A 21,781-nucleotide genomic window follows, 5' to 3' on the forward strand; every position below is an offset into this window, starting at 1 on the left:
AGGGGCTTGGAACCGGGGTTGAGGGTGGCTCCTTTCGGCAGGGAGAAATCTAGGAGGGCTTCAGGGAGGAGGTGAGCTAGAGCTGGGACTTCGAAGAGGTGGGGGAGGGGCTGCCATTTCAGGCAGAGGGAAGAGCCTGGAAGGATCGGGGAGTAGCAGAGGCCAGGCATCTCAAGGGTTGGAATGTCATATCCAGGAGTTTGGAGTCTAGCCTGGTCTTTGAGGGCCTGTTTCCGTGTGGAGTAAGGAAGATAGGAGTCGGCTGCTAAGGGGCCTGGACAACGCCTGACCGCAGAAGGGAGCAGGGCTCAAGGCAGAGGTCCCCAGCCCTGGGAAGGCCCTGCTCTGGAAGCCCTGTTTCTCTGGCCTCCCCACCCCATCTGTTTGCCTGAGGTTGCAGCAAAAACAAAGAAAGAAAACACTCAATTGGCAGGAGATAAGCCCAGATAAGAGGCTGCCTTCCTCCGGAGGAGGGAGGCAATCAGCCTGGGAAGCGCCAGGAAGCTGGGAGAGGCCTTGAAGAAGTGCCAGCCTGACCCTGCTGCAGAACCCAGCCGCACCCTCACTGCGGGGGCCACTCCACGCTGTCCCGGGGTGGGTGGGACGGGGAGGCAAGGAGCAGGTCCTCCAGGCTGGGCGAAGACAGTTTGCCATAGAGGGTCCAGGCCCACCCTGCCTCCAAGTCAGGTCATCTTGACTTAGTAGTGGCCTCAGTTTCCTCATCTGCAAAACAGGCATAACATCTCCCTCACAGCGATGAGAGAGGTGTGGGTCTCCTAGCCCCTGGGAGCGTCTGTGACTGTCAGCTTCCCTTCTCCCAAGGGTCACTTCCAGGCCCGTCCACTTCCCACCCATCGCTGAGAGCCCAGGTCCCCTGACGTGGGGCAGGTTCTGAGCTGCCCAGCGTCAGCCCTAGCAGGTCCGTCCCCTGATACAGAGCCAACTGCCTGTGTGGCCCTGAGCGGCCTCGGCGGAAGATGCTGGGCACTTGGGTCATATCAGGCAACAGGAAGGGGGGGGGCGCACAGGGGAGGCTTCCTGAAGTAGAGGCGTGAGAGCCTCCGTGAAGGGAGGACACGAAGAGTCCAGGAGGGAGAAAAGTAATGGACAGCGGGGGCAGGAGAGCGGGAGTGAGAGCTCGGGCAGAGGGCACAGAGCCAGGAAGGCCTGGCAGAAGCCAGAGGGCCTCTGCTGTGGGCTCCCTGGGAAGATGTGCAGGTAGTTCCCGGGTCAGGAGGTGTCAAGGTGGAAACCCGGCAGCCCTTTCTGCTGGGGGCCTGCCTTCAACTCCGTAATGCCCACAAGCCCACTTTATAGATGAGGAAACTGAGGCTCCAGAAGTAGCAGAGCCAGATCTAGGGCCCAGGGTCCTCTCCAGCACTGCCCCACCCCGAACCACGCTGCACACAGGGTCCCTGAAATCCACTTTTATTCATGTAAAAAAATCCCCAATGGAGAGAGAAAGAATGTGACCCCGACTTCCCAGAGGTCGGAAGTCTCCACCCAGTGCTCCCTGGGGACGTGAGGGAGATGACTCCCGCTCTAGGGTGTGGGTGCCATGGGGGCGAGGCCCTTCTGGCCCAGAGTGACCTGCTCATCACCTTCCCTAGGACTGAGGGCAGGAAGGAGGGGCTGTGGACTAATGGGGGCCCCCGGAGGGTGAAGGAAGGGAGTTAGTGTAGGGTGTTTGCCCTGGTTTAAAAAAATAAAATTTCTAAAGATAAAAAGTTTAAAAAAAAAAAAAAGCATTAGTGTCTTAGCCTCCTGCCCTCCTCCCAGTGCCCACCCTGGTCCTGCGGCCACCTCTTGCTCAGCCAGTTCAGAGCTTCGTATTCTCCTCTTGGCTCTCCGAGTCAGCGCCCGACAGGTGCCCGCTGCTCCCAGGCGCGTGACCATTGCTGGCACAGGCCACCAGATGCCCGTCCCCCAGTCCCTCCGGTGTCTCGCCCAGCAGGCTCCAGCGGATCTCCTGGGGCAGCCTCTCCCGCTGCTCCTGACACTCCTGGGCCAGCTGGGCCAGCAGCTGCAGCAGGAGGAGGAGCATTGTGGGCGAGGCCAGGCCACCCAGCCCTCCGCCTGCCTGCTGCCCGCCTGCCGCTCAACCAAGGCCTCACCTTGGGCTCTTCTTCTGCCAGCTGTTGTAGGATCTGCTGCTGCCCAGCCACAAGGCGTTCATGCCGCTGCTTCTGGGCCTCCTCCAGCTATGGGGGAGCAGGGGCTTAGTCAAGGGTCTCCAAGGACAGGACCCGGACCCTAGGGCTCTGCCTGGGCACAGACGTCAGACAGGTATAGGCGCCTGCGGTTGTGTGGCCGGGGTCCTGAGGTGAGTCTTACGGCATCTCCCGACCCAAAGACTCCAAAGCCATGGGCACTATTGTAGATGGTTGGCTCTGGATATGATGTGGGCAAGAGAGGGCTGTGGGGCCCAGAAGAAAAGCTTCCAGAAGACCCTCCACCCAGGACCCGGGTTTCTGATGACTGCAGGGTCACGGGTGGGCTAGGGGTGCCACCTGAGCTGCACTCACCCGACGGATGGAGTTGACCGACTCAGTGATGTGCCGACGGTTAATCTCTGTCAGTTCCCTGCACAGGAACAAGGCAGAATGGGCTCGGTGCCCAGACACCCGGCCCTGTCTGCCCAGTGCCCAAATGGCTCCCGGCCCCGATGCCCTTACGCCTCCTTCTTATGTTTCTCTCTGGTCTTGGCCTCCGAGATGCTGTTGTGGCGCTTCCTGTCCAAGATCTTCTGCAGTTCCTTCTTCTCCCTGGACGAGCCCGTGGGGGAGGAGGAAGGGTCAGTGGCAGCACTGGGGTCTCTGCCCTCCCCCTGGCAGCAGGAGTCCCCGCCCCACCCCCCACGCGAGATCCCCTGCCTTCACCTGTCATTCATCTCCTTCAGTCTCTTGAACTGAGTTGTGTGAGCCTCCATGACAACCTCCCTGAGCCGCTGCTGAGCCTGTAGACACAGGTGGCCCAGAGGTGACACAGGCTGATGACAGGCCTGACCAGGAGGCAGGCAGGCCCTCCCCGACTATCACATGCCCCCCCACCTCACCTGTTTCAGGTGCTCCAGCCTCCGCTCGGCCTCTATGTCGGCCTGGGCCTCCCTCAGCTCCAGCAGACACTGCACCTGTTTCTTTTGGAACTCCTGATACCTCTTCACCTCCTCCTCCTCCTCCTTCTCGTCCTCCCCGCCTCTGTGGGGAGAACCCCTCGGGGTGATGCTCAGGTCATCACATGCACTTGGGCTGGGAGGGCTGGGGGACAGGGCATATCCCAGCAGACAGTGGCAGATGCCAGCCCAGAGGGGCGGGGTCTGTTATGCCAATGAGGAGGCCAGGGAGCTCCACCCAAATGATGGGAGCCTCTTCGGGTGACAGGCTCTAGAAACATGCTCTTCACAGGGACTTCAAAAGAGGTATCCCTCCCCAGCAGAAAGAGGATGGGACCCAGCCCCTTCTGTCTGCCTTGCACCACATCCTCCTCCTTGAGGATCAAGGGGCAGCCCTTGGCTGTTCGCCACGCCCACCCAGGGCAGAAACCCACGTGCACACATGGCCTCACATTCACCGTGCGTGCAGCACACTTGCACGCGGGCAGGCTGGACACTCACAGGACACCTGGCCGGGGCCGGCACCTGCCCTCAGCCCGGGCCTGGGCCAGGCCGTCGAGCAACCGGCGAGTGAGGGCCACAGCCTTCCGCTGATGCTTCTTGCGCAGCTCCCGCAGGTCTCGCTCTTGCCGGCTCCGGAGCTTCACCAGGGCCTTGTGGCCTCGGAGATCGTCCAGCGGGGCTGGGGCCACCTCTGTGGGCAGCGGAGGCAAAGGCGGGCTGGGCCAGGCTGGGGCAGGCCGACCCTGCAGGAGCACCCGCTCCCTCCAGGAGCAGCCCCGCCTCCTACCTGAGAGGATGCTGGCAACGAGGTCATCACGCTGACCTGGGGAGCAGAGACCAGGCTGTGTGAAGCCGAGGAGAGAACAGGGAACGACTCCTCTCTGCCCCACCCCAGCCCCAGGCACCCCTCACCTGGGCTGCTGAGGGAGGTGCTGGTGGGGGAGGTGGTAGGGCCCGGGGGCCGGCGGGGGGAGGCGTCCAGGGGGCTGGGTGTGGGGTTTGGGGTCAGCTGGGATCCTGGCTGCTGAGACTGGGTCTCCTGGCTTGTCTCCGGGCCAGCCTGAGCCTGAAGGGGCAGGGGGCAGAAAATAGAATGCTCTTTTCAGAAAAGCGGTTCTCTCCGGGCCCTCTGTCCTTCACAGCCTCCCAGGGCTCCCCAATGCCCTGTTTGGCCTCCTCAGCCCGTCTGGCCCTGGCTCATCATCTGTAATGTGGGCTTATTGGGAGAACTCCATGAGCACAAGAGGTACAAAACAAATTTCCTGGAGCTCCTGCTGTGGCTTAGCAGCAACAAACCCGACTAGTATCCATGAGGGTGCTGGTTCCATCCCTGACCCCACTCAGTGGGTTAAGGATCTGGCGTGGCTGTGAGCTGTGGTGTAGGTCACAGACGCAGCGGGGACCTGGAGTTGCTGTGGCTGGGGCTGTGGCGTAGGCCGGCAGCTGTGGCTCCGATTCGACTCCCAGCCTGGAAACTTCCATATGCCGCAGGTGCAGCCCTAAAAAGTAAAAAAACAGAAAACAAAAAAACAAAACAAAACAAGCATTTCTACTTTCCTTTCCACACAGGGCGTGGGAATGATAACATGAGATGCTGTCTCTAGAATGCCAGGCCTCACTGCATGTGCATAGGAACTTCCAGATTGTTCTGAAAAGCCCTGGCCCAGCTCCAAGTTTCCTCCCCTCTTCGAGTCCCCCTCCACCCTTGCCCACAGCCGCTCATCTTCCTCGTTGCTTAGCTCCTGATTAAATCAACGACGGAAGTGACCACAGAGCGGGCACCAGCCTCTCCCGCTAACAGCTCCAGGCAGCCAGCTCTCCTCCCTGCCTGCCGCAGGCCCCCGTGGGACCAGGTCTAGATGTACGGGCAAGCCTCTGCTCCTGACCCCTCCCCGCAGAAGCCACTGCCCGGCCCACAGCTCCTAAGCCCCACATTTTAAAAGCTTCTAGGGCTGCCAGCCGCCCTGGTCAAGCGGTGAAACCCTGCACTTTGGCTTCGACCCCACTAGTAGCAGGAAGAATTCCAGCCCAGGGTGGGCCTGAAGGCCCTTTGCATGGCCAAAGGAGTGTCTTCCACCTCCTTAAAATGTGGAGAAAATCCAAGGTCACTGAGCCCTACTGAATTGCGAGGCCAGAAGCCCCACACTGGGCAGCGTGGCACAAAGGCCAGCGCTAGAGGCAGAGCCGAGGGCCGGGAGGAAGATGGGGGTGAACGCATGACGCTGGCGTCTGCAGCAGGCAGGGTTGGGCCCCCTCGAGGAGAAGAGTCAGACCCTCAGCTGGGAGTGGGGTGGGCCAGGGCAGGTGCAGAAGGCCGCAGGGGGCTTCTCCCAGAGGTCAGCCCTCCCCACCCAACCCGCAGGGCCCCCAGGATCCAGGTGAGCCCGAGCCTGCTGTCTCCTGCCTGCCCCCACCTGCCGGGGCTCACCTCGCTCTCCCCAATGAGGGCGGCCAGCTGCTTGGCCCTCTGGTCCATCAGACTGACGTGCTTGATGGGGTTGATCAGGGCCTCTGCGTAGTCTGCGTGGGGGCAGAGGGCGAGGGTCTCAGAGGCCACGCCCCCAGGGCCACGGCTTCCCCAGCTCTGGTCTCCCAGAGAGGGAGGGACCACAGCAGAGCCCGGCCTCAGATGTGTTTACCACCAGTCCCTGCCACCCCCAGGCCCCGGCGGTGTCCTCGTCCCCCAACCCCTTCCCGCCCGGCCCCACCCAGCCTGTCACCGCCCCCACTCGCCCTGGTGGTCGTCGGGGATGTAATCGGAGGCCTCGGTGTAGATGAGCAGGGCTGGCAGGCACAGTGGCTGGTTGGCCTCGTTCCGCAGGCAGATGTAGTGGTACCCTGGGAGGGCGGGAGGACGAGGTGGCTGGGCCCCAAGAGGTCCCCGCACACCCTGCCCCCACACTGCCTGGAGCCCAGATGGCCTCACCTGAGCGAATGGCAGAGACAGGCAGGATCCGGTGGCCCACGAACTTGCCGCCCTCCTCAAAGGCCGCGATGCGCAGAGAAGCCAGTGTGGGTAGCACCACCTGAGGGCCCAGACTGGTCTGAGCCACAGCTGGCAACAGCCACCATGGTCGACCCCCAGCGTGGAACCTTGGACCATCTGACCCAACCCCAGACCATCGCCACTAAGCCCACAGTGGACCCACACCTCTGTGGCCGGCAGCCACCAGAGCCCCACGTCCAGAGAACAGGCAGACGGGCTCCTCCAGGCCTGGCTGTGCTGGGACAGGTCTGGTCACTGCCAGCTCAGAAACTAGCCTGAGCCACGAGTCTGGGACTGAGGCCTCGCCTCCCCCGCCTCCCGCCCCAGCAGCTCCAGAGAGCCATCCCTGGGGAGGCGGGGACGAGCTGCAGGACCTTGTGGCACATCCCTCCTGCCTGGGAGATGGAGGGGGTCGTGCCCAACTCCCCATGGGGGTGCTATGAGACCTCCCACTCCCGCTGTCGTGGCTTCCTGTCCTCATCTCACCCCGCAGAGGGCAGAGAGCCGAGCCCACCCTGGAGGTGACAGGCCCAGCCTGGAGGTCCCTGTGCACCCTCACCTTCTGACCCTTGACTGCCACCAGTGCTCCTGGTTCCTGTCCCTCCACCCGGCAAGCGAGCCCAGCAGGTCTGGGCTGGGGCTGTCTGTGCCCCGGGGGAGCACAGGCGCGGGGCTCACCTTGGGGAAATCGAAGGGCTCCTCGTCCCACACGGGGTTGAACGAGTTCCCCTGAGAAGTCCGCGTGCGGTACTTGCGCCGGGTGTCAACGGGGAGGCCGAACATATCCACCTCCACGTAGATGCCCACCTTCCTGTCGGACAGGAACTGCCCCGAGATGACCTGGGGGGCCAGGACGGTGAGGCGGCTGCTGAGCGTCCCGCCCCCCCCGCCCCCGCCCCCCCGACACCCTGGCCTCAGTCCCGCCCCCGGCCCCACCTTGACCCGCAAGGCATTGGCCACGATGCCGTCCACGATGACCTCGGTGAAGGGGTCAAAGGACTTGTCCGGCCGCCGCATGAACTCGGGTTTGAGGAGGTAGCCGCTGCGCCCGTTGTACTCGAACACGCCCGCGTTGAGCTGCATCGCCACGTCTGGGGGGGCGACGTGGGGAGGGCAACGGTCGCCAGGGTGAATGGGGTCAGGAGGCAGGAAGGCCAGTGCCATGCAGGAGGGGTGCCAGGGAGCGTTAAGTTCAGATCAAATGGCATCAGGGAGGGATCCAGACTCGGGAAAGATCCCCCGGGGGAAGGGTCTAGGGTCAACCGAGGTCTCGGTTGGGTTTGGGGACCTGGGATCAGGTAGCATCAGAGATCCATTCAGACATGTTTAGCAGGGTCATGGGGCAGAGGTCAAAGGTCAATGGAGGCCAGCCCTCACCCAGGGTCTGGAAGTTCAGTGCAACGAGCTGGCAGCCCACGTTCCAGAAGAGCTGGGGCATGTAGTTGGACGAGTCCACGCGGGTGCCCTTGGGGTAGATGCGGCTGAGCTGCTGCTTGTTGTATCTGAGGTTGGCAGTCAAGGGCCACGCCGGGCACTGGCCCCACCTCCTGCCTTGAGCCCAGCACTCCAAGCCCATCCTCGGCTCCTCGAACCCATGTCCCGGCCTTTGCTCAAGCTGCCTCTCAGCACCCCCACCTCCCAGCCTAGGCTCTGCAGTCTCCCAGGCCCCCCGAGAACCTAGACCGGGGTTCTAGAGCACCAGGACGCTGTGCCAGCAGTGTAAGCGGGGCCGGAACTGTCTGAGCCAGCCTCCCGGTGAGCGGCCCCACCTGGGCCCCTGGGCCCGGCAACGTGGAAGGATACTCCACAAACTCCATGGGGCTCTTGGTCAGTTGCTCCATGGCCTTGGTCTCCACGAAGGAGGACATCTCGAAGCACTTGTTCCTTTCTGGGACGTGGGGGTCAAGGAGGGGTCAGGCCTGGCAGAGCCGGGTCGGCTCCCACGCCCCCACCTCTCACTCCACTCACTTCGCGCAGCCTCGAAGGACTTGAACTTCACAGGCTCGATGTAGTTGACCAGTGTTGACATTTCCTCAGTGGCATTGACTTCACTGCTGGCAGTGCCCTGTGGCCCCCACATACAGAGTCAGCGGTCCCATTGCCCACCCCCAGCTGTCAGTTAGAAGTTCCCTCTCCTACCCCCACCTCGAAGGAGGCGCTGCCCTCTTCCCAGACCAGCAGTCACACGGCCCAGGGGCTCTCAGCCCCGCCACGGCCTGGGAGTCCCAGTCCCAACTGCCCCCGCAGCCTTCTCGCTGGGTGTGGACGCTGTGCCCTGGACCCTGCCTTCCTGGGATGCCACCTGCCGCCCTCATCCTTGGAAGCTGGAACTTCTCACCCAAAGCCAAAGGTTCGCTTATTCACTTGGGGCTGATAAGCCCCAAATTCCTATCCCCAGAATCATTCCCAACCAGCACCTAGCCAGCCCCTCTTGGGTGGCTCACGAGAGCCTCACATTCAATCCCCGTGACACTCAGCGCAGCCACGCTGCCCACACGCTTCCCCACTGGGGACCCCTCTCAAATCCCATCTCTTGATTGACCCCTTCTGTCACCTCCTCTCCTCAGAAGCCAATGCTCCCTCCCATGCAGTCTCTGGCCCTGCCCCAGGGCCTTTGCACAGGGCTCCCCCTTCCTTAGGTCTGCTCGCCTAATCTCCCCACCGAGGTCAGACTCTCCTCCCTCCCCAGCTCTGCGCCCTAACTCAGCCCTCCCTGGCCCACGTCCTAAGCACAGTTTCACCCTTGCTTCTACAACTGTTTATCCAGGACCCCCGTCCGCCGCCCCCCACCCCCCCACCGCCTCCACCCCCCCCAGACCTCCAGGAGGGTGATGGCCATTGCCCCCTCTTCCTACAGGTCTCACCTCATCTGTGGTCGGCTTTTTGGGGTCCGACTGTTCCTCTTCTTCCTCGTCCTCCTCCTCCTCCTCGCGGTAGGCATCAGAGCCCCGCGGCAAACCCTCCTCGCCCAGAGACTTCTGAGGCTCCAGGCTGGGCTTCTCGAGGCCCGCCTCCTCCCCATTGCTCAGGCCTGGGCAGCTGTCAGAGCTGGGGGACCCTGCAGAGGACAAGGCCACCAGGCAGTAAGGGGTCAGGGCACACACAGACGCTCAGGAGCCAGGAAGGGTGGTGCGCAGTGTGGGGAGGTGACTCACGGAGTCAAGGGGTACTCTCAGGGCAGGGAGGCTGGGGGAGAGGGGAGAGGTCAGGAATCGGATGGGATTAAACCCAGGGGGAGTGAAGAGAGGTCGAAGGTCAGAGGTCAGGCTCCAGAGTTACATCCATCAGGAAGGTCTGCAGGGTGGCTCAGAGAGGGTGAGAAGCCAGGAACGGGGGTACAGCAGCCTTGACGGGGGGGGGCTTGGGGGTTGTAAAGTTGACACGGTGGAGTTGCATGTCAGGGGTCAGTCAGAGCCACACCCAACGAGGGAGCTTTGTGAGGCAAACAGGTGAACAGTCCTCCTTACAGGGAGGCAGTCAGCGGGAGCTCGACAAAGTGAGAGGTCCGGGGTGAGTCCAAATTAGGACCCTCTGGCTGGGGAGACTCAGTAGGGGGGAGCTCTCAGGACAGAGGTGGTTCCCTGAGGTCAGAGGTCAAAATTCAGAGTCATAACCCAGCTGAGGGGGAGGCCTCTGGGAGGTGCGGGGCGGAGGCTGAGACTGAGAGAATCAGGAGCTGGATGGGGCCAGGGGTCAGAGGTCAGAGGTCCCACATTCAGCTAAGAGGTGGCCGGCAGCCTGGTGACAGGGGAGGTTGTGTTGGGAGTGGACAGAGGGTCCCCAGAGAGGGTTGGGCTCAGCCAAGGGGGAAGTTCAGGTCAGGCCTGGGGTCAAAGGGCGGGCCAGGGCCTCACCGAGCTGGGGCGAGGAGGGCTCGGTGGCGGCGGAGCTCTCGCTCAAGGCCGAGTTGCTCTGCTCGAGCGGCCGCTTGCGTATGGAGCTGTCCGGGACGCCGCCCGTGCTCGGCCGGTGCCGCTTCTTGTTCTTCACGAGGATGCGGCCCATCAGGTCCTGGGGGCTGGGCAGGGGGACGCCCGGGGCCAGCTGGTGGGCACGGACAGGTCAGGGCCTGCTGGGCGCCCTGCCCTCCCCCCCCAACGCCCTGCCCGGCTCCGAGCCCCCATACCGGGTACTTGTCCAGTGGGTCAATGAGCAGTGCGTCCCCAAAGATGGAGCGGCAGTACTCGGCCATCTTGGCCTGCTGCTTTGCTCTGTGGGGCCGAGGTCAGAGGTCAGAGGTTCCTGGGGTGAGGCTGAGGTCCCCAGGGCACGGCAGAGGCTGGCAGGGTCAGTGCAAGGTCCCAGGGTCAGAGGTCACGGCAGCAGCCCCATCGTGCCATGGTGGCTGTCTCTGGGTCCTCAGAGGTCCCCGGGCCTGGGATTGGGGTCCCGGGGTCAGGGGCCCACTCACGAGTCCACGTGGTTCTCGAAGGAGAGGATGACGGGGTAGGGCGAGGTCTTGAAGGCGGTCTCCGCGATGGCCTCGAGCACGTCGCGCAGCGGCACCTCCGTGGTCATGGTGAAGCCGTGCGTGATGAAGGGCTCCTCCTCGGGCGGCCGCCCCTTCCACACGTCCAGCTCCACGCAGCGGCAGCCCCACAGCAGCGCCTGGCGGTACATCTCCACCGACGAGGCCCCGGCCAGCTGCCCCGCTGGGGGCGAGGCTCCGTCACCTCGGCGGCCTGGCTCCTCGCTGGGGACGCAGAGCCCCAGGGGTGGCCCGGCCCGGCCGGCCTCTGGGGACCCTGCACTGTCCCTCCCCAGCGTCCCAAGCTGCCAGGGTCGGCCTCTGCCGGCGGCGGCTGCCTGGTGGCTTCCTCCTCCAGGTCTCCCGTTCTCGCGGATGAACACTCCAGCCCACCAGCCTGAACCGTGGAGTGGTCCCCCAACGTCCATCTCCCCTCCGAAACCGTGGCCCCTCACTTCCTTTTCCTCCCTCCACCGCCGCTGCCCTGAAATGGCCTCCATCACCTCCTCCTGGGGACGGCAGGCCCCTCCCTGCCTCCCATCGGTCTCTGCGGAGCACCTGGCGTCATCCTTCTAAAAACATACCAGGTCACCTCCCCCTGCTCGACACCTTGCAAGAAGTCTTCCCCACTCATCCAGGATCGGTCCGAATTCCAGCCATTCCTTCTGTGCCCCCAGGGTCCCCGCTCATCTCGACCTGCCCCAGCTCCCACCCCATCCCCCAGCCCCCGTTCTGCTTAGCAGCACCCAGCGCTCTCCGGCTCCAGGCCTTCGCACAGGCTGTTCCTTCTCAGGCAGACACAGGCCTTAGCCCTTCCCTCTGGGGAGGCCGCCCGGAGCATCCGTGACGCCTGCCCACACAGTGGAGCCCCGCTCCCCACGCCAGGCGGCCTGCGCCCTGCCTGCATCCCTGGTTTGGCCTCCCCCCACGAAGGGAGGCGGCGTAAGGGCCAGAGAGCAGAGGTCACGGTCATGGTGGCGGTCATGATAGGGTGGCTTGCTCACCGGTGAGATACGTGTTGTGTGAGGAGTTGATGAAGTAGGAGCTCAGCGGCTGGGTCATGTCCGCGCTCAGATCCAAGGCCTCTAGGGGCAGGATGCTGTTCTCCTCACCTCCCAGGTAGCGGCTGAAACCCTCCATGGACATCTGGTCTAGGGGCGGGGTGGGCAGGGTCAGCTGGGGCCCCCCACCCCACCCCAGCCCCCCAGCCCCCATGCCAGCTCACCTCTCTCCAAGAACTGCTTGTTGGGCTCATACTTCTCGATGAGCTGCCGGGCCTGGGAGGGCCGCAGAGGCGGGTACAGCACTTCATTGAGCCTTGGGTCCCGTTGCTTCTGGTTGATGAAGTCCATGAGCTGCTCCAGCGTCAGGTACGGCTTACCCTTGGCGCCTCTAGAGGGGGCGTGTAGCCGAGTGAGGCTGTACCCTCACCAGCCCCAGCTCCAAACCCTCAGTCTGGGAGGAGCCAGAAGGTCTGTGCCTGCCTCCAGCACCCCCTGATTGGAACTTTGGCAAGTCGCTGGCTCTTCTGGGCCTCAGAATCCCCATCCGTTCCCCTGACCACCTGGTGCTGGCACGGGTATCAGCAAGGGCTTCGGAAGCCACCAAGCGCTTGCCCACCACGCCACGCTTCTGGACCCTGGACCCAGTCTCGGCTCCAGCCCTCACCCACAACACATCTGACCACTGGATCCACAACCCCAGCCTGGGGAGATGACAGCAACTGGCCAAGGGTTCACGACAGAGCCCCAGGCAAAGCGGCTCTGAGCACGGCCACAGCCCAGCTGTGAGGGGACCCCCAACAGCTCGGCTTCCCCTCCCTGGGCTGGAAGGAACGCCAGCAGAGGCCAGACAGGGTTGCATGGGGGGCTGGGAGCCAGGCCCAGCCCTGCTCACATCTCCAGCAGGATCTTGTCAATGTCCGGCCGCAGACACAGCTTGTTCAGGAACCGCTCGAAGATTTCCAAGGAGAACTCGTCAGGCCGGATGGACTCGCTCTAGGGGCCGGGAGTGGAGGGTGAGAACCCAGGGACAGCCAGCCCTCAAAGAGCAGGCGCCCACCACGACACCTCCCCCGGCCCCTGCTCCCAGCCCCCTCACCCGGTTGAAATTGAGGCCACAGGATTCCAGTGCAGTCTCTACCCGCTTCTTGTCTGCTGAGAACATCTTCAGGATGCTGAGCAGATTGGGGTGGGGGTGGGGGTGGGGGGGGTGAAGGTCAGTGGGGGCAAAGGTCACCAAGGTCAGGACAGCAGTGAAGATACTGAGGGAAAGGGGAGCTCACTTCTTGACCGGGATCCGCCCGTCCTGGTTCACCTGCAGCTTCAGCTTCGTGTACCTGGGGAGACAGGTGGAAGGGTCACACCCTAGGAACAGCCACCTGAACCCTGATGCCCCGCCCCCTCCCGCAGAGGCAGGCCCAGGGCTCACGCTTTGCGCAAGAAGGTGTTCCGGGAGGCGTTCTGAGCCAGGATGTTCATAGCCAGCTTGAACAGCTCCTCGGACCAGACCTGGGGGGGGGGGTCAGGATCCAGGGGGAGGGGGTGAGTGGGGGACAGAGGGGCTGGCCCAGTGCAGTCCATGCCCAGAACTAGATCTGGTACACAGCAAGTGCTCAAATACCGCTTTGGCGGAGGATGATTAGAAACAGGGGCCAAGAACAGCCTAGGACACAACAGGCGCTCACTCAATGACGACCGATGCAGCCCGCCCAGGCCAAGCCCTCCGTCCCAGCCCACCTTGGCTGTGTCATCCTGCACGGCCATGAAGTTCAAGAATGTGGTGTTCACTGGGTCTGGCCCGGCCACCACCGTCATCAACTTCTCCTCCAGCCGGGCCTCGGGGCCCCCAAAGCCCAACACCTCCCGGATCTTGGGGTCCTGAGTGGGTGAGAACCAAAAGTGAAGCCGCTCGTGCCCATCCCCCACGGCCGCACCCCTGTTGAGTCCCGAGCACCTCACTCACCTTGGGCAGGCGGGCGTAACGGCCTGTCCTCGTGTCCCTGATGGAACTTATGTCCAGTGTGTCTACTTCCTGGGGAAACCAGATGCCAAGGTAGGTCTGAGAGGTTAGAGGGTGAGAGCAGGGAGCCCCCAAGCTCCCGCCCAGGCCAGGGAGTGTCGGCCCTCTGCCACAGCCCCAGCCTTAGCCGCTGCCCTTAGTGCTTCCTGTCCAGGGAACCCTGGGAGACATCGGGGGCAGCAGGGCCCCACCTGCATAGGCAGAGGCAGAGGGAAGCGGGGGGCGGGGGGGGGGGTCCTGGGGCGGGGCCCCAGACCTGAGCAAGCTGTACCAGCTCCTGCCCTCACCATATTGGGTCCTGTCCAGTAAAGGAAAAATCCATTGGAGTCCACGCGCAGGGTCACCAGGTTCCGACTGGAGGCCTCCTGGGGACGGATGGCAGGGGTCCGGGAGTGAAGGCTGCCGCTGAGGTTTGGTCCCTGGAAACCTCAGGCCACCCAGCCCAGTCTTTCTGCCAGTGAGCAAGGACAAAGCCTCATCCAGCCCAGAGGTCCTCTGTGGCTCTCTCCTGGGGACAAAGCTGAGGTCCTAGGCCCCTCCCAGCCTCATCTAAGACTGTCACATGGACCACGAACTAACCTTTCCCCACCTCCAGCTTTGGCATCCTTGTTCTTCTGCAAGGATATTCTCCCTTTCTTCTCTGCACCTCAAATCTGACCTACCTCCTTGGGGAGGGGCTCCCCAGAACCCAACCCTGGGCTCAGTTTCCTCAGAAGCTCTGAGAATTCCCTGGTGGCTGAACACCTCCCCCATCCCCCTTTGGAATATTTATAGACTGAAAGAAGAGGGTTTGGAAGCCCGATCCCCACAGTCCTTCTCTGTCCTTTGGGGTCCCCTGACCAGTCACCCCTTATATCTGCTTCAAAGTCCATTATCCCCACCCTGCACCCCACTGAAGCCCCAGAACTTCACGGTTCACCTCGTCTTACAGAGCACAGACCAAGTCCCCTGGGAAGGGGACCCACCCCATCTTCAGGACCAGACAGTGAATTCTGTCCTCACTCAAACAGCCCCATGGCTGGACGGAGGGCAGAAAAGGGTACACTGGCCTCGTTTTCTCAGCAGGGCCACCCTGTGTGACTCAGAACCAGCAGTGGCGGCAGAGGGGTGGGATTTCATCGGGGGCTTAGTCTCAGCCAGAGCCCCAGTGACCAAGGGGCCACAGGTAGAACTCTCTTGCCCCAGGCCGGAAGACCCTGCTTCCCCATGGTGCCACCCCCAAGCTGCTGCTCCCTGGTGGACGATCGTGCGACAGCTCACCCTCACGCTGCCCCTGCTGCGTGCCAGGGACAGGCCCAAGCACTAGATATCTAGGTGCTCATGTTGTCCTGCGAGCCACCTATGAGGTTTGCCCCATTGCTCTTCCCATTTTACAGACGAGGAGACTGAGACCCAGGGAGCCTTGCCTAGCTTGCCGAAGGTCAACAAGAGGAGCCAGGATTTGCGGGCAGTATGGCTCCAGAGTCCTGAGTTTGGGAAGCAGCGAACCAGGACCGCCGCCAGGCTCCCAGCTGCAGGCCTCAGCCGCAACCCCACGGGGGTGGGGGGGGACCCTGGGATGAGCCTCCACTCTGCAGATTCAGTTTCTATCTTCAGGAGAATGGGGACTGCACCGGCCCCGCCCATCTCGGGCGTTGCTTACAAAGGACAGGAGGTTGATCTGGGGGCAGAGGGGACAGGAGGCTTGGGAACTGCTGGGATGCATCGCCTTTGCTGCCTCGTCCTGCTGCACCCATCCTCGGCCCCTTTCTGGGATTAACTCTGCTCTGGGGCTCAGAGCCCCCCAGTAGTGCAAGAAGCGGGGTGTTCTCTGCATACTGCCCCCCAGGGCCTCCCCCTGCCTCTCCTCAGGGGTCAGGTCTTCAAAGGCAGCACAGGCCCCAGGCTCTCAGGCCCCAAGTTCTTGTCAGCAACCCCCACCCCACCCCCAGGGCCCTCTCCCTGTTCCCACTTCCTTATTTGGGTTTATCACACTGGAAGGAAAAGGAGAAACTTTTCCCTTCAGGCCGGCCTGGGGGGAGGGGTTTCCCCCAACTCCAGGGGCGCCGAGGCACCCCTCCGGGGCACACCTGCTACCTCAAGCCACGCCCCCAGCCCCTCCTCCCAGATCCCACGCCTACCCGCCCCACCCAGCCGGAAAGGAGCCCAGAGTCTTTCGGGCCTCCGGCCTGCCTGGGAAGGAGCAGCAAGGAAGCTCAGGCAGGCGAGGGAAGCCCTGGGGAAGGAGGGGCCCAGGGGGAAGAGGAGGGGCGGTGGGAAATCGAGAGTGAGGTGCGAGACCGGTCGCAGAGCCGCAGGTGGGAGCAGGGCCTCTGAAAAGCACCAGGGGCAGGGCAGGTAGAAAGGGGGGGACAGGATTTATTGGGGTTCAAAGTCCCGATGCTAAGGAGCGGAGAGCAAAGTTCCCCCGGGGTGGAGGAACTTGGGGGGCAAAGTCTCCACTATGGGGTGACTTGATGCTCCCACCTAAGCAGGGAGCTGGACTGGGATCTAAAGCAGGGCAAGGGGTGCCAGCCAGAATAGGGTGAAAAAGTGATGAATGGAGAAGAATGTTCAGATTAGGGCACTGGGAAGGGTAGAGTCCCAGCGGCACCCACTCAGAACTGGGGGTACACTGAGCCAGACTGGGGGCCAAGGTTCTCTAGCCAGACTGTCCAGCGCCGGGAAAGGGTCTGTCTGGGGACCAGGCCAGGGTAAGGGAACCAGAATTAGACAGGCAGGGAGAGGTGAGAAGGGCGAGTTTAAAGGGGGGGCTGGGATTTATTGGGGTTCGAAGTCTCCGAGACAAGGAGTAAAAGTCAAATTTTTCCGGAGATGACGGGCTGGAGTTGGGGGTGGGGGACAAAGTCTTCATTACAGGGAAGATTGGGGACTCAAGTTTCCGGAGCGCAGCCGGGTTAGGATGCGGCGGGGGCGGGGGGGGCGCGGGCGGCCAGGCCAGTCTGCGCTAGGGGTCCCCAGCATCTGGCCGAGCAGGGGCGAGGGAGTCCCTGGATCTGTGCAAAGCAGGAAGCCCCTGCGCTTGCTTACCTCGTCCCATTTGATGAACTTACTCCCGCGCCGCAGGGTCTCCACGACGGTGGGCGGCTCCAGCTGCAGCGCGTGGACGCCGGGCCTGGCGCCCGCCATGGCCAGGCCCGGGGCGGGTCGGGGAGCCACGGAGCCCCGACGGGGACCCGACGGCGCCGCTGCTCCCTCCGAGCGCTCCCGCGCGGCCCGCTCCGGCCCGGCGGCGTCAGAGCCCGCCCGCCAGTCTGTCCCGGACAGACTAGAGAATCGGCGGGGCCCGGCCGGGGCGGGGCGGGGGCGGGGCCGCAGCGGCACCGCCCCCTCCCACGGCGTCTGGCTCGCCTGCCCCGCGTCTGCTGCCCCTGGCGGCCGGGGTGGCGACTGCAGCCAGAGGAGGGATGGGACAGGGGCACGCCCCGATCGGGGCCCTCGGCTGGGGGGGCTCCGCAGAAACGACCTGGGGTCGGAGGAGGGCGCTTAGGGGCCGGGGGCTGTTGGGGTGCAGCTGGAGGGACTGGGTGTAGAGGGCGCTGCTGAAGACTGGCGGGGGTCAGCCCGCTGAGGTTTCTGAGGCGCCGGGGGTGGGGGTACTAATGGATGGCAGGACTTGGGCCGGGGGGCGCCGGAGACCTGCCACCCACCCTACTCCTGCAGCACTTAGCTGAGAGCTGGAAAAGCCACTCCCACCCCTTCTCTGCCCTCCCTTCGCCTCACCCCCACCTCCCGCAGCAGCTCGGTCCCCCCTCCCTGGGAGCACTTAGCAAGCTAATGGGCCTCCAGCCGATAGATGCCCCTCCCCCATCCTTAGCCCAAGGAGGCTGGGAGCCTGCCGCCTCCTTGGAGGACCCAAGCACCCTGGTTTTCCAGAGCGATCCCTGGTACAGCCTCCACTCCGCCCCGCCCCTTCTTCCTGTTCCGCAGACCCTCACAACGCAACCGGGTGCCTGGTGGCCCTGTGGCGCTTCCGACAGCAAACTGAGAAGGAGACAGCTGGTTCTTTGCCCAGAGGGGTCGGAAGCCTCCTGGGTGTCCGCGAACAAGGAGGATTGAGGAGGGGCTCCGACACGCCTGGCCCATAGCAGGTGCCCTGAAATCTGCTGTTCCAGGGATGGGAGCAGGGAAGGCAGGAGAACAGAGGTGGGTGGGGGCTGCGGCCCCTCCCGCAGGGCTTGGCTGGGGGGGCTCCTGCCTGGGGGCCCTGTGGGAGCCCCCCCAATACAGAGGCAGTAGCAGCAGCAGGTTTAAAGTAGAACTCATCCAGAGGGGCCAGCCAAGTCACCTAGAAACCCAGAAAGAGATGGAGCTGGTTCTGGGGGAGGAGGGCTCGGTTAAGGAGGAGCCAGCCCTACAGGCGCCTTTGCCCCAGGCTCTCAGACCCCCAGGGGCAGGTCTGCCTGGCACTGGCCGTCTTCAAAATCCCTGCCACGTTGGGCACAAACTCAAACATAGCCGATCCCCTAGCCTTTGGCTGAGGCCCTGTGGGGTGTGATTATTATCTCCACTTGAGGCCCAGAGAGGGGAAGGGACTTGCCCAAGGTCACACAGCTTCATAGGCGGGTTGCAGCCCTCTGTCTAGAAGGCTGACTTAAGTCCTGCCTTTACTCCTTGCCCTTGAGGAGACACAGAAGGGGAGATGGGGGACAGGACTTGTGATCCTTGTCCTCTCTCATCAGAGCAACAGAGCCCCGAGCAACAGAGACTCAGGGACCAAGAGGTCTCCTTGGGCAAGGCCATGCAGGGTGGAGACTGGCCTTTGTGCTGGCTGGCCTGGGTTCAAGGCTACCGGCAGAACCTGGTCTCTCTGTGCGACCAGTCACCTTGTCCAGAAGCTGGAGGTTCTCAGAGAATGAAATAAACAAATGGGTATGAGATGACTCCTGGCTATAGATAGCTGACTATCCCAGGAGTGGAGAGTAAGCTGTGGGGGTGGCAGGGAGGAAGGAGGAAAGGGGTGAACAGGGCCTGAGCTTAGGGGTAGAAGCTTTAGGCAGTAGCTCCTTGAAAAACAGGATGGGAGCCTGTTGCCTGGACCTGAGCCCCTCCCCCGCTCCCTCCACCCCTGTGTCTCCCGAGGCCAGGGCCGCCCCCATTAGTGGGCTCCTTCCTCCTCGGACACTTTCTTCCAGCCCTGGTAATGGTAGCAGGGCTTCTTGGCAAGCAGTAATGGTGGAAGCCTTTCCGGCCTCCACCCTCGATTAAGGGAGCCTGGCCTGCCGGCACCCTCCCCAGGGCCTCTGCTTCAAGGAGGTGCTATAAGCAGCCTTAGCTGCCCTCTGGTGGAGGGGGGTCAAGATCCCAAGACGGGTGGGGCTGCAGAGGCCACAGCCTGAGGCTTCAAGGATGAGGAGCAGCATCCGGAGGGGAGCATTCAGACAGGGGAGCAAGGGCCGGGATATGGTCTTGGAGCACTGACCTCCACCCCCAACCACCAGAAGGCAGCAGAATCAGCCCCCTTGAAGAGCCTCAGGGCAGGTACGTGACTTGCCCGCTGCCTCTTCGCCTAGGGCAGAGGCAGGATTCGAACCCAGTTCTTCCACTCCAAGGTTCCGTGCAGAGCAGCCTAGAGACCAAGATGGCTGCAGGCCATCCTAGCCATCTGCAGGGTGTGTGGCCAAGGGAAGGGACTGGACAGACAGGGGATTCAGCTCCAGGAATCTGGGAGTGCCCTGGGGGTGGCATAGGAGGTGAAAAGACGGAGAGTCAGGAAAAGCACCCCTGGCCCCTCCCTGTCCTGCCCAGACCACTCGCAGAGGATACCCTGACATTTGGACTTGACAGGAGGCTTCACGCCAGCCTTGAGGGGAGGAGAGATAGGAAGGGCATAGCTCAGGGGCATGGCATCTGGGGGGGCAGACCTGGGGCTGGTACCCAGGTCTTCCTTCTAGGTTCCACTCCCTAAACAAGCTATAGTATGTATATCCTCCCTCTTAACCACAAACACTCCTAAGACCTGAATCAACGCTCCATTTCAAAAAGAGCAGACGCGCCCTGGTGGGGTGAAGTAGGGTGTGGTGGGGAATTTGGACTTGGATAAACTTCTTCACCTGTGAGGCCAAGTTCAAAGTCAGAGGCCAGGCTGAGGATGGGGCTCTCTTAGAAAGGGCGGGTCCTGCCTAATCGTCAAGAACAGGGTCACCCTTTCCCTGACCCCCAGGTTGGGGACGCCAGGAGGTGGTTGGGGAGGGAGGAGGTACAGCCCTGGACTGAGCCACGTGATCCTGTCCCCCTGCCCTCCCAGGGAGAAGCCCACCCGGCATGAATCCCACCACCACCGTCACCACGCAGACCGTTCTCGGACACTGCCTTCTCTTTGTCTGTTTTCCCCAACTATAGGGTAAGCCTGAAGTCCTGGGTTTGGATTGTCTGCAGCACCAGCTGTGTGACTGAGAGCCAACCTCTCTCTGAAGCCCACCTACCGAAGAAGGCTTCTCTGGCATCCAGAGAGGGGGTGTCTATGAGAGGCTGGGATCCATGCCTCTCAGATTCTGCTTGGGACTGCAGAAGGTGAGCCTGCTATCTGTGGAAGCATCTCAAAGGAAGCTGCACAACTTTGCGTGATGGGAGTCAAGACTTTGTGCCGGGGACCTGGGTACACGAGCTGAGTTCCATGTCTATCTGGCTGTGTGACTTAACATTTGCGGTGCCATCATTGAAACTTTCATGAATTTTCTTTTTTTTCTTTCTTTCTCTCTCTCTCTCTTTTTTTTTTCCACCTTTGAGGACCACACTCCAGGCATATGGAGCTTCCCAGGCTAGGGGTCAAATTGGAGCTACAGCCGCCAGCCTATGCCACAGCCACAGCAAGTCCAGATCCAAGCCGCGTCTGCGACCTACAACACAGCTCACAGCGATGCCAGATCCTTAACCCACTGGGCAAGGCCAGGGATCGAACCCCCATCCTCATGGACGCCAGTCAGGTTCGTTTCCACTGAGCCACGACAAAACTCCTCATGAATTTTCTTATTTCACCTTTGCCGCAGCCTTAAAAGGAAATGGAGGCACAGAGGAAGCCATTCATTCTTTCATTTGATCATTTGTTCAACTAGTAGTTATCAAACACTTACCACTAGTCCCTTCTAGGTGCTGAGATTTCAGCAAGAATCTGGTGATTTGCTGGATACGCGTGGGTGTGAAGCCCAGCAGGCTCACTCAGTCATGGGCATCAGCAGTAAACAAGGGCCAGACAGATCCTAGCCTCATGGAGCTCACAATCAAGATATGGGAGACAGACTATGAACAAATGACTGAGAGAGACTATTCAAAGATGTAGACAATCCAACCCGGTGTGGGGATGAGATGCACGGTCTGCATAAAGGCCAGGTAAGGGGCCTGTGAGATCTGAAGGACAGAAGTCCCAGGGCGAAGATCTTCAGGAGAGCGAGGTGCCCTCATGCTGGAACCGACTATGTGGAACCAACTGTAGGAATTCTTATTAGCATGTTTATTACTATCTTTGTTTTGGTACCGGCTCCTCATTTCCAGCTCTTTCCGCTGCAGCTTGTAAACACAGAGGTTGCTGGATGCGGGGGACCGCGCCCTGTGAAAGACACCAGCCCTGGTGGGGGGCGCTGCAAAGGAGTTCGGCGCTTCCCCGCCCCGGTTCCGCCGCGGGGGAGGGGCAGACATGCGGAGCCGGACCCTGTGAACTACATTTCCCATAATTCGTTCCCCGCCATCTTGGCCGGTGGGCGGTGGCTGCCTGGGGTCTGGACCTTCGAGTCACCAGGCCGGCACAGCTCACCCCCAACCCAGGCCTCCTTCGTGGGGAGGTGCAGAACCCAGACGAGTAGGGTGTCGCGTGACCTGGACAGCTCCTGCCGACTTCTCCACTCCTCCACCCCCGGGAACCCGGTCCACGTGTCTGTCCGACTCTGCCCCCAGTTGGCCAAGAGCCGAAGCACCCAAAAGTCGGGAGCTCCCACGTCTCCCCCTTGGACCTCTGCCCTGTGCGCGATGCTCACTCCCTGTCCCCCATTTTCAGACGGTCCCTATTTTTGCTTCAATGAGGACAGTACAGTAGGGACCCCGCAGGAGTGCAAATCCTGGTACAGGAAGGTTAAAAGGGGCAGGAAGGTTAAAAGGGTGAGCGGACAGCTAGGTCCAAATCTCTAGAGACTAGACCCTCCCCCAGCCCCTGTCCCGGAGCGGGGTAGTGGTGAGGAGCCCGCTTCAGGACTGGCCC

At 62.3% G+C, this 21,781-nt stretch overlaps 1 protein-coding gene across 1 annotated transcript; it reads right to left on the reverse strand.

Moving 5' to 3' along the window:
- Positions 1 to 1,412: 1,412 nt before the first annotated feature.
- Positions 1,413 to 16,850, reverse strand: PLCB3 (phospholipase C beta 3). The gene is made up of 31 exons (XM_047775405.1): positions 16,621 to 16,850; positions 13,878 to 13,955; positions 13,534 to 13,602; positions 13,308 to 13,448; positions 13,000 to 13,079; positions 12,854 to 12,907; positions 12,670 to 12,745; positions 12,466 to 12,566; positions 11,795 to 11,961; positions 11,574 to 11,720; positions 10,513 to 10,753; positions 10,228 to 10,312; positions 9,956 to 10,145; positions 8,966 to 9,159; positions 8,070 to 8,166; positions 7,905 to 7,989; positions 7,479 to 7,603; positions 7,038 to 7,192; positions 6,780 to 6,941; positions 6,042 to 6,141; positions 5,849 to 5,953; positions 5,544 to 5,635; positions 4,028 to 4,181; positions 3,903 to 3,938; positions 3,614 to 3,806; positions 3,056 to 3,197; positions 2,880 to 2,956; positions 2,676 to 2,765; positions 2,526 to 2,583; positions 2,115 to 2,201; positions 1,413 to 2,023 (listed from the first exon to the last, which is right to left on the reverse strand). The coding sequence occupies exons 1-31, from the start codon at positions 16,717 to 16,719 to the stop codon at positions 1,820 to 1,822; spliced, it is 3,684 nt and encodes a 1,227-aa protein (XP_047631361.1). The 5' UTR covers positions 16,720 to 16,850; the 3' UTR covers positions 1,413 to 1,819.
- Between the last annotated feature and the right edge of the window lie 4,931 nt (positions 16,851 to 21,781).

Source organism: Phacochoerus africanus, chromosome 4, assembly GCF_016906955.1.
Source record: "Phacochoerus africanus isolate WHEZ1 chromosome 4, ROS_Pafr_v1, whole genome shotgun sequence".
Classification (NCBI taxonomy): domain Eukaryota; kingdom Metazoa; phylum Chordata; class Mammalia; order Artiodactyla; family Suidae; genus Phacochoerus; species Phacochoerus africanus.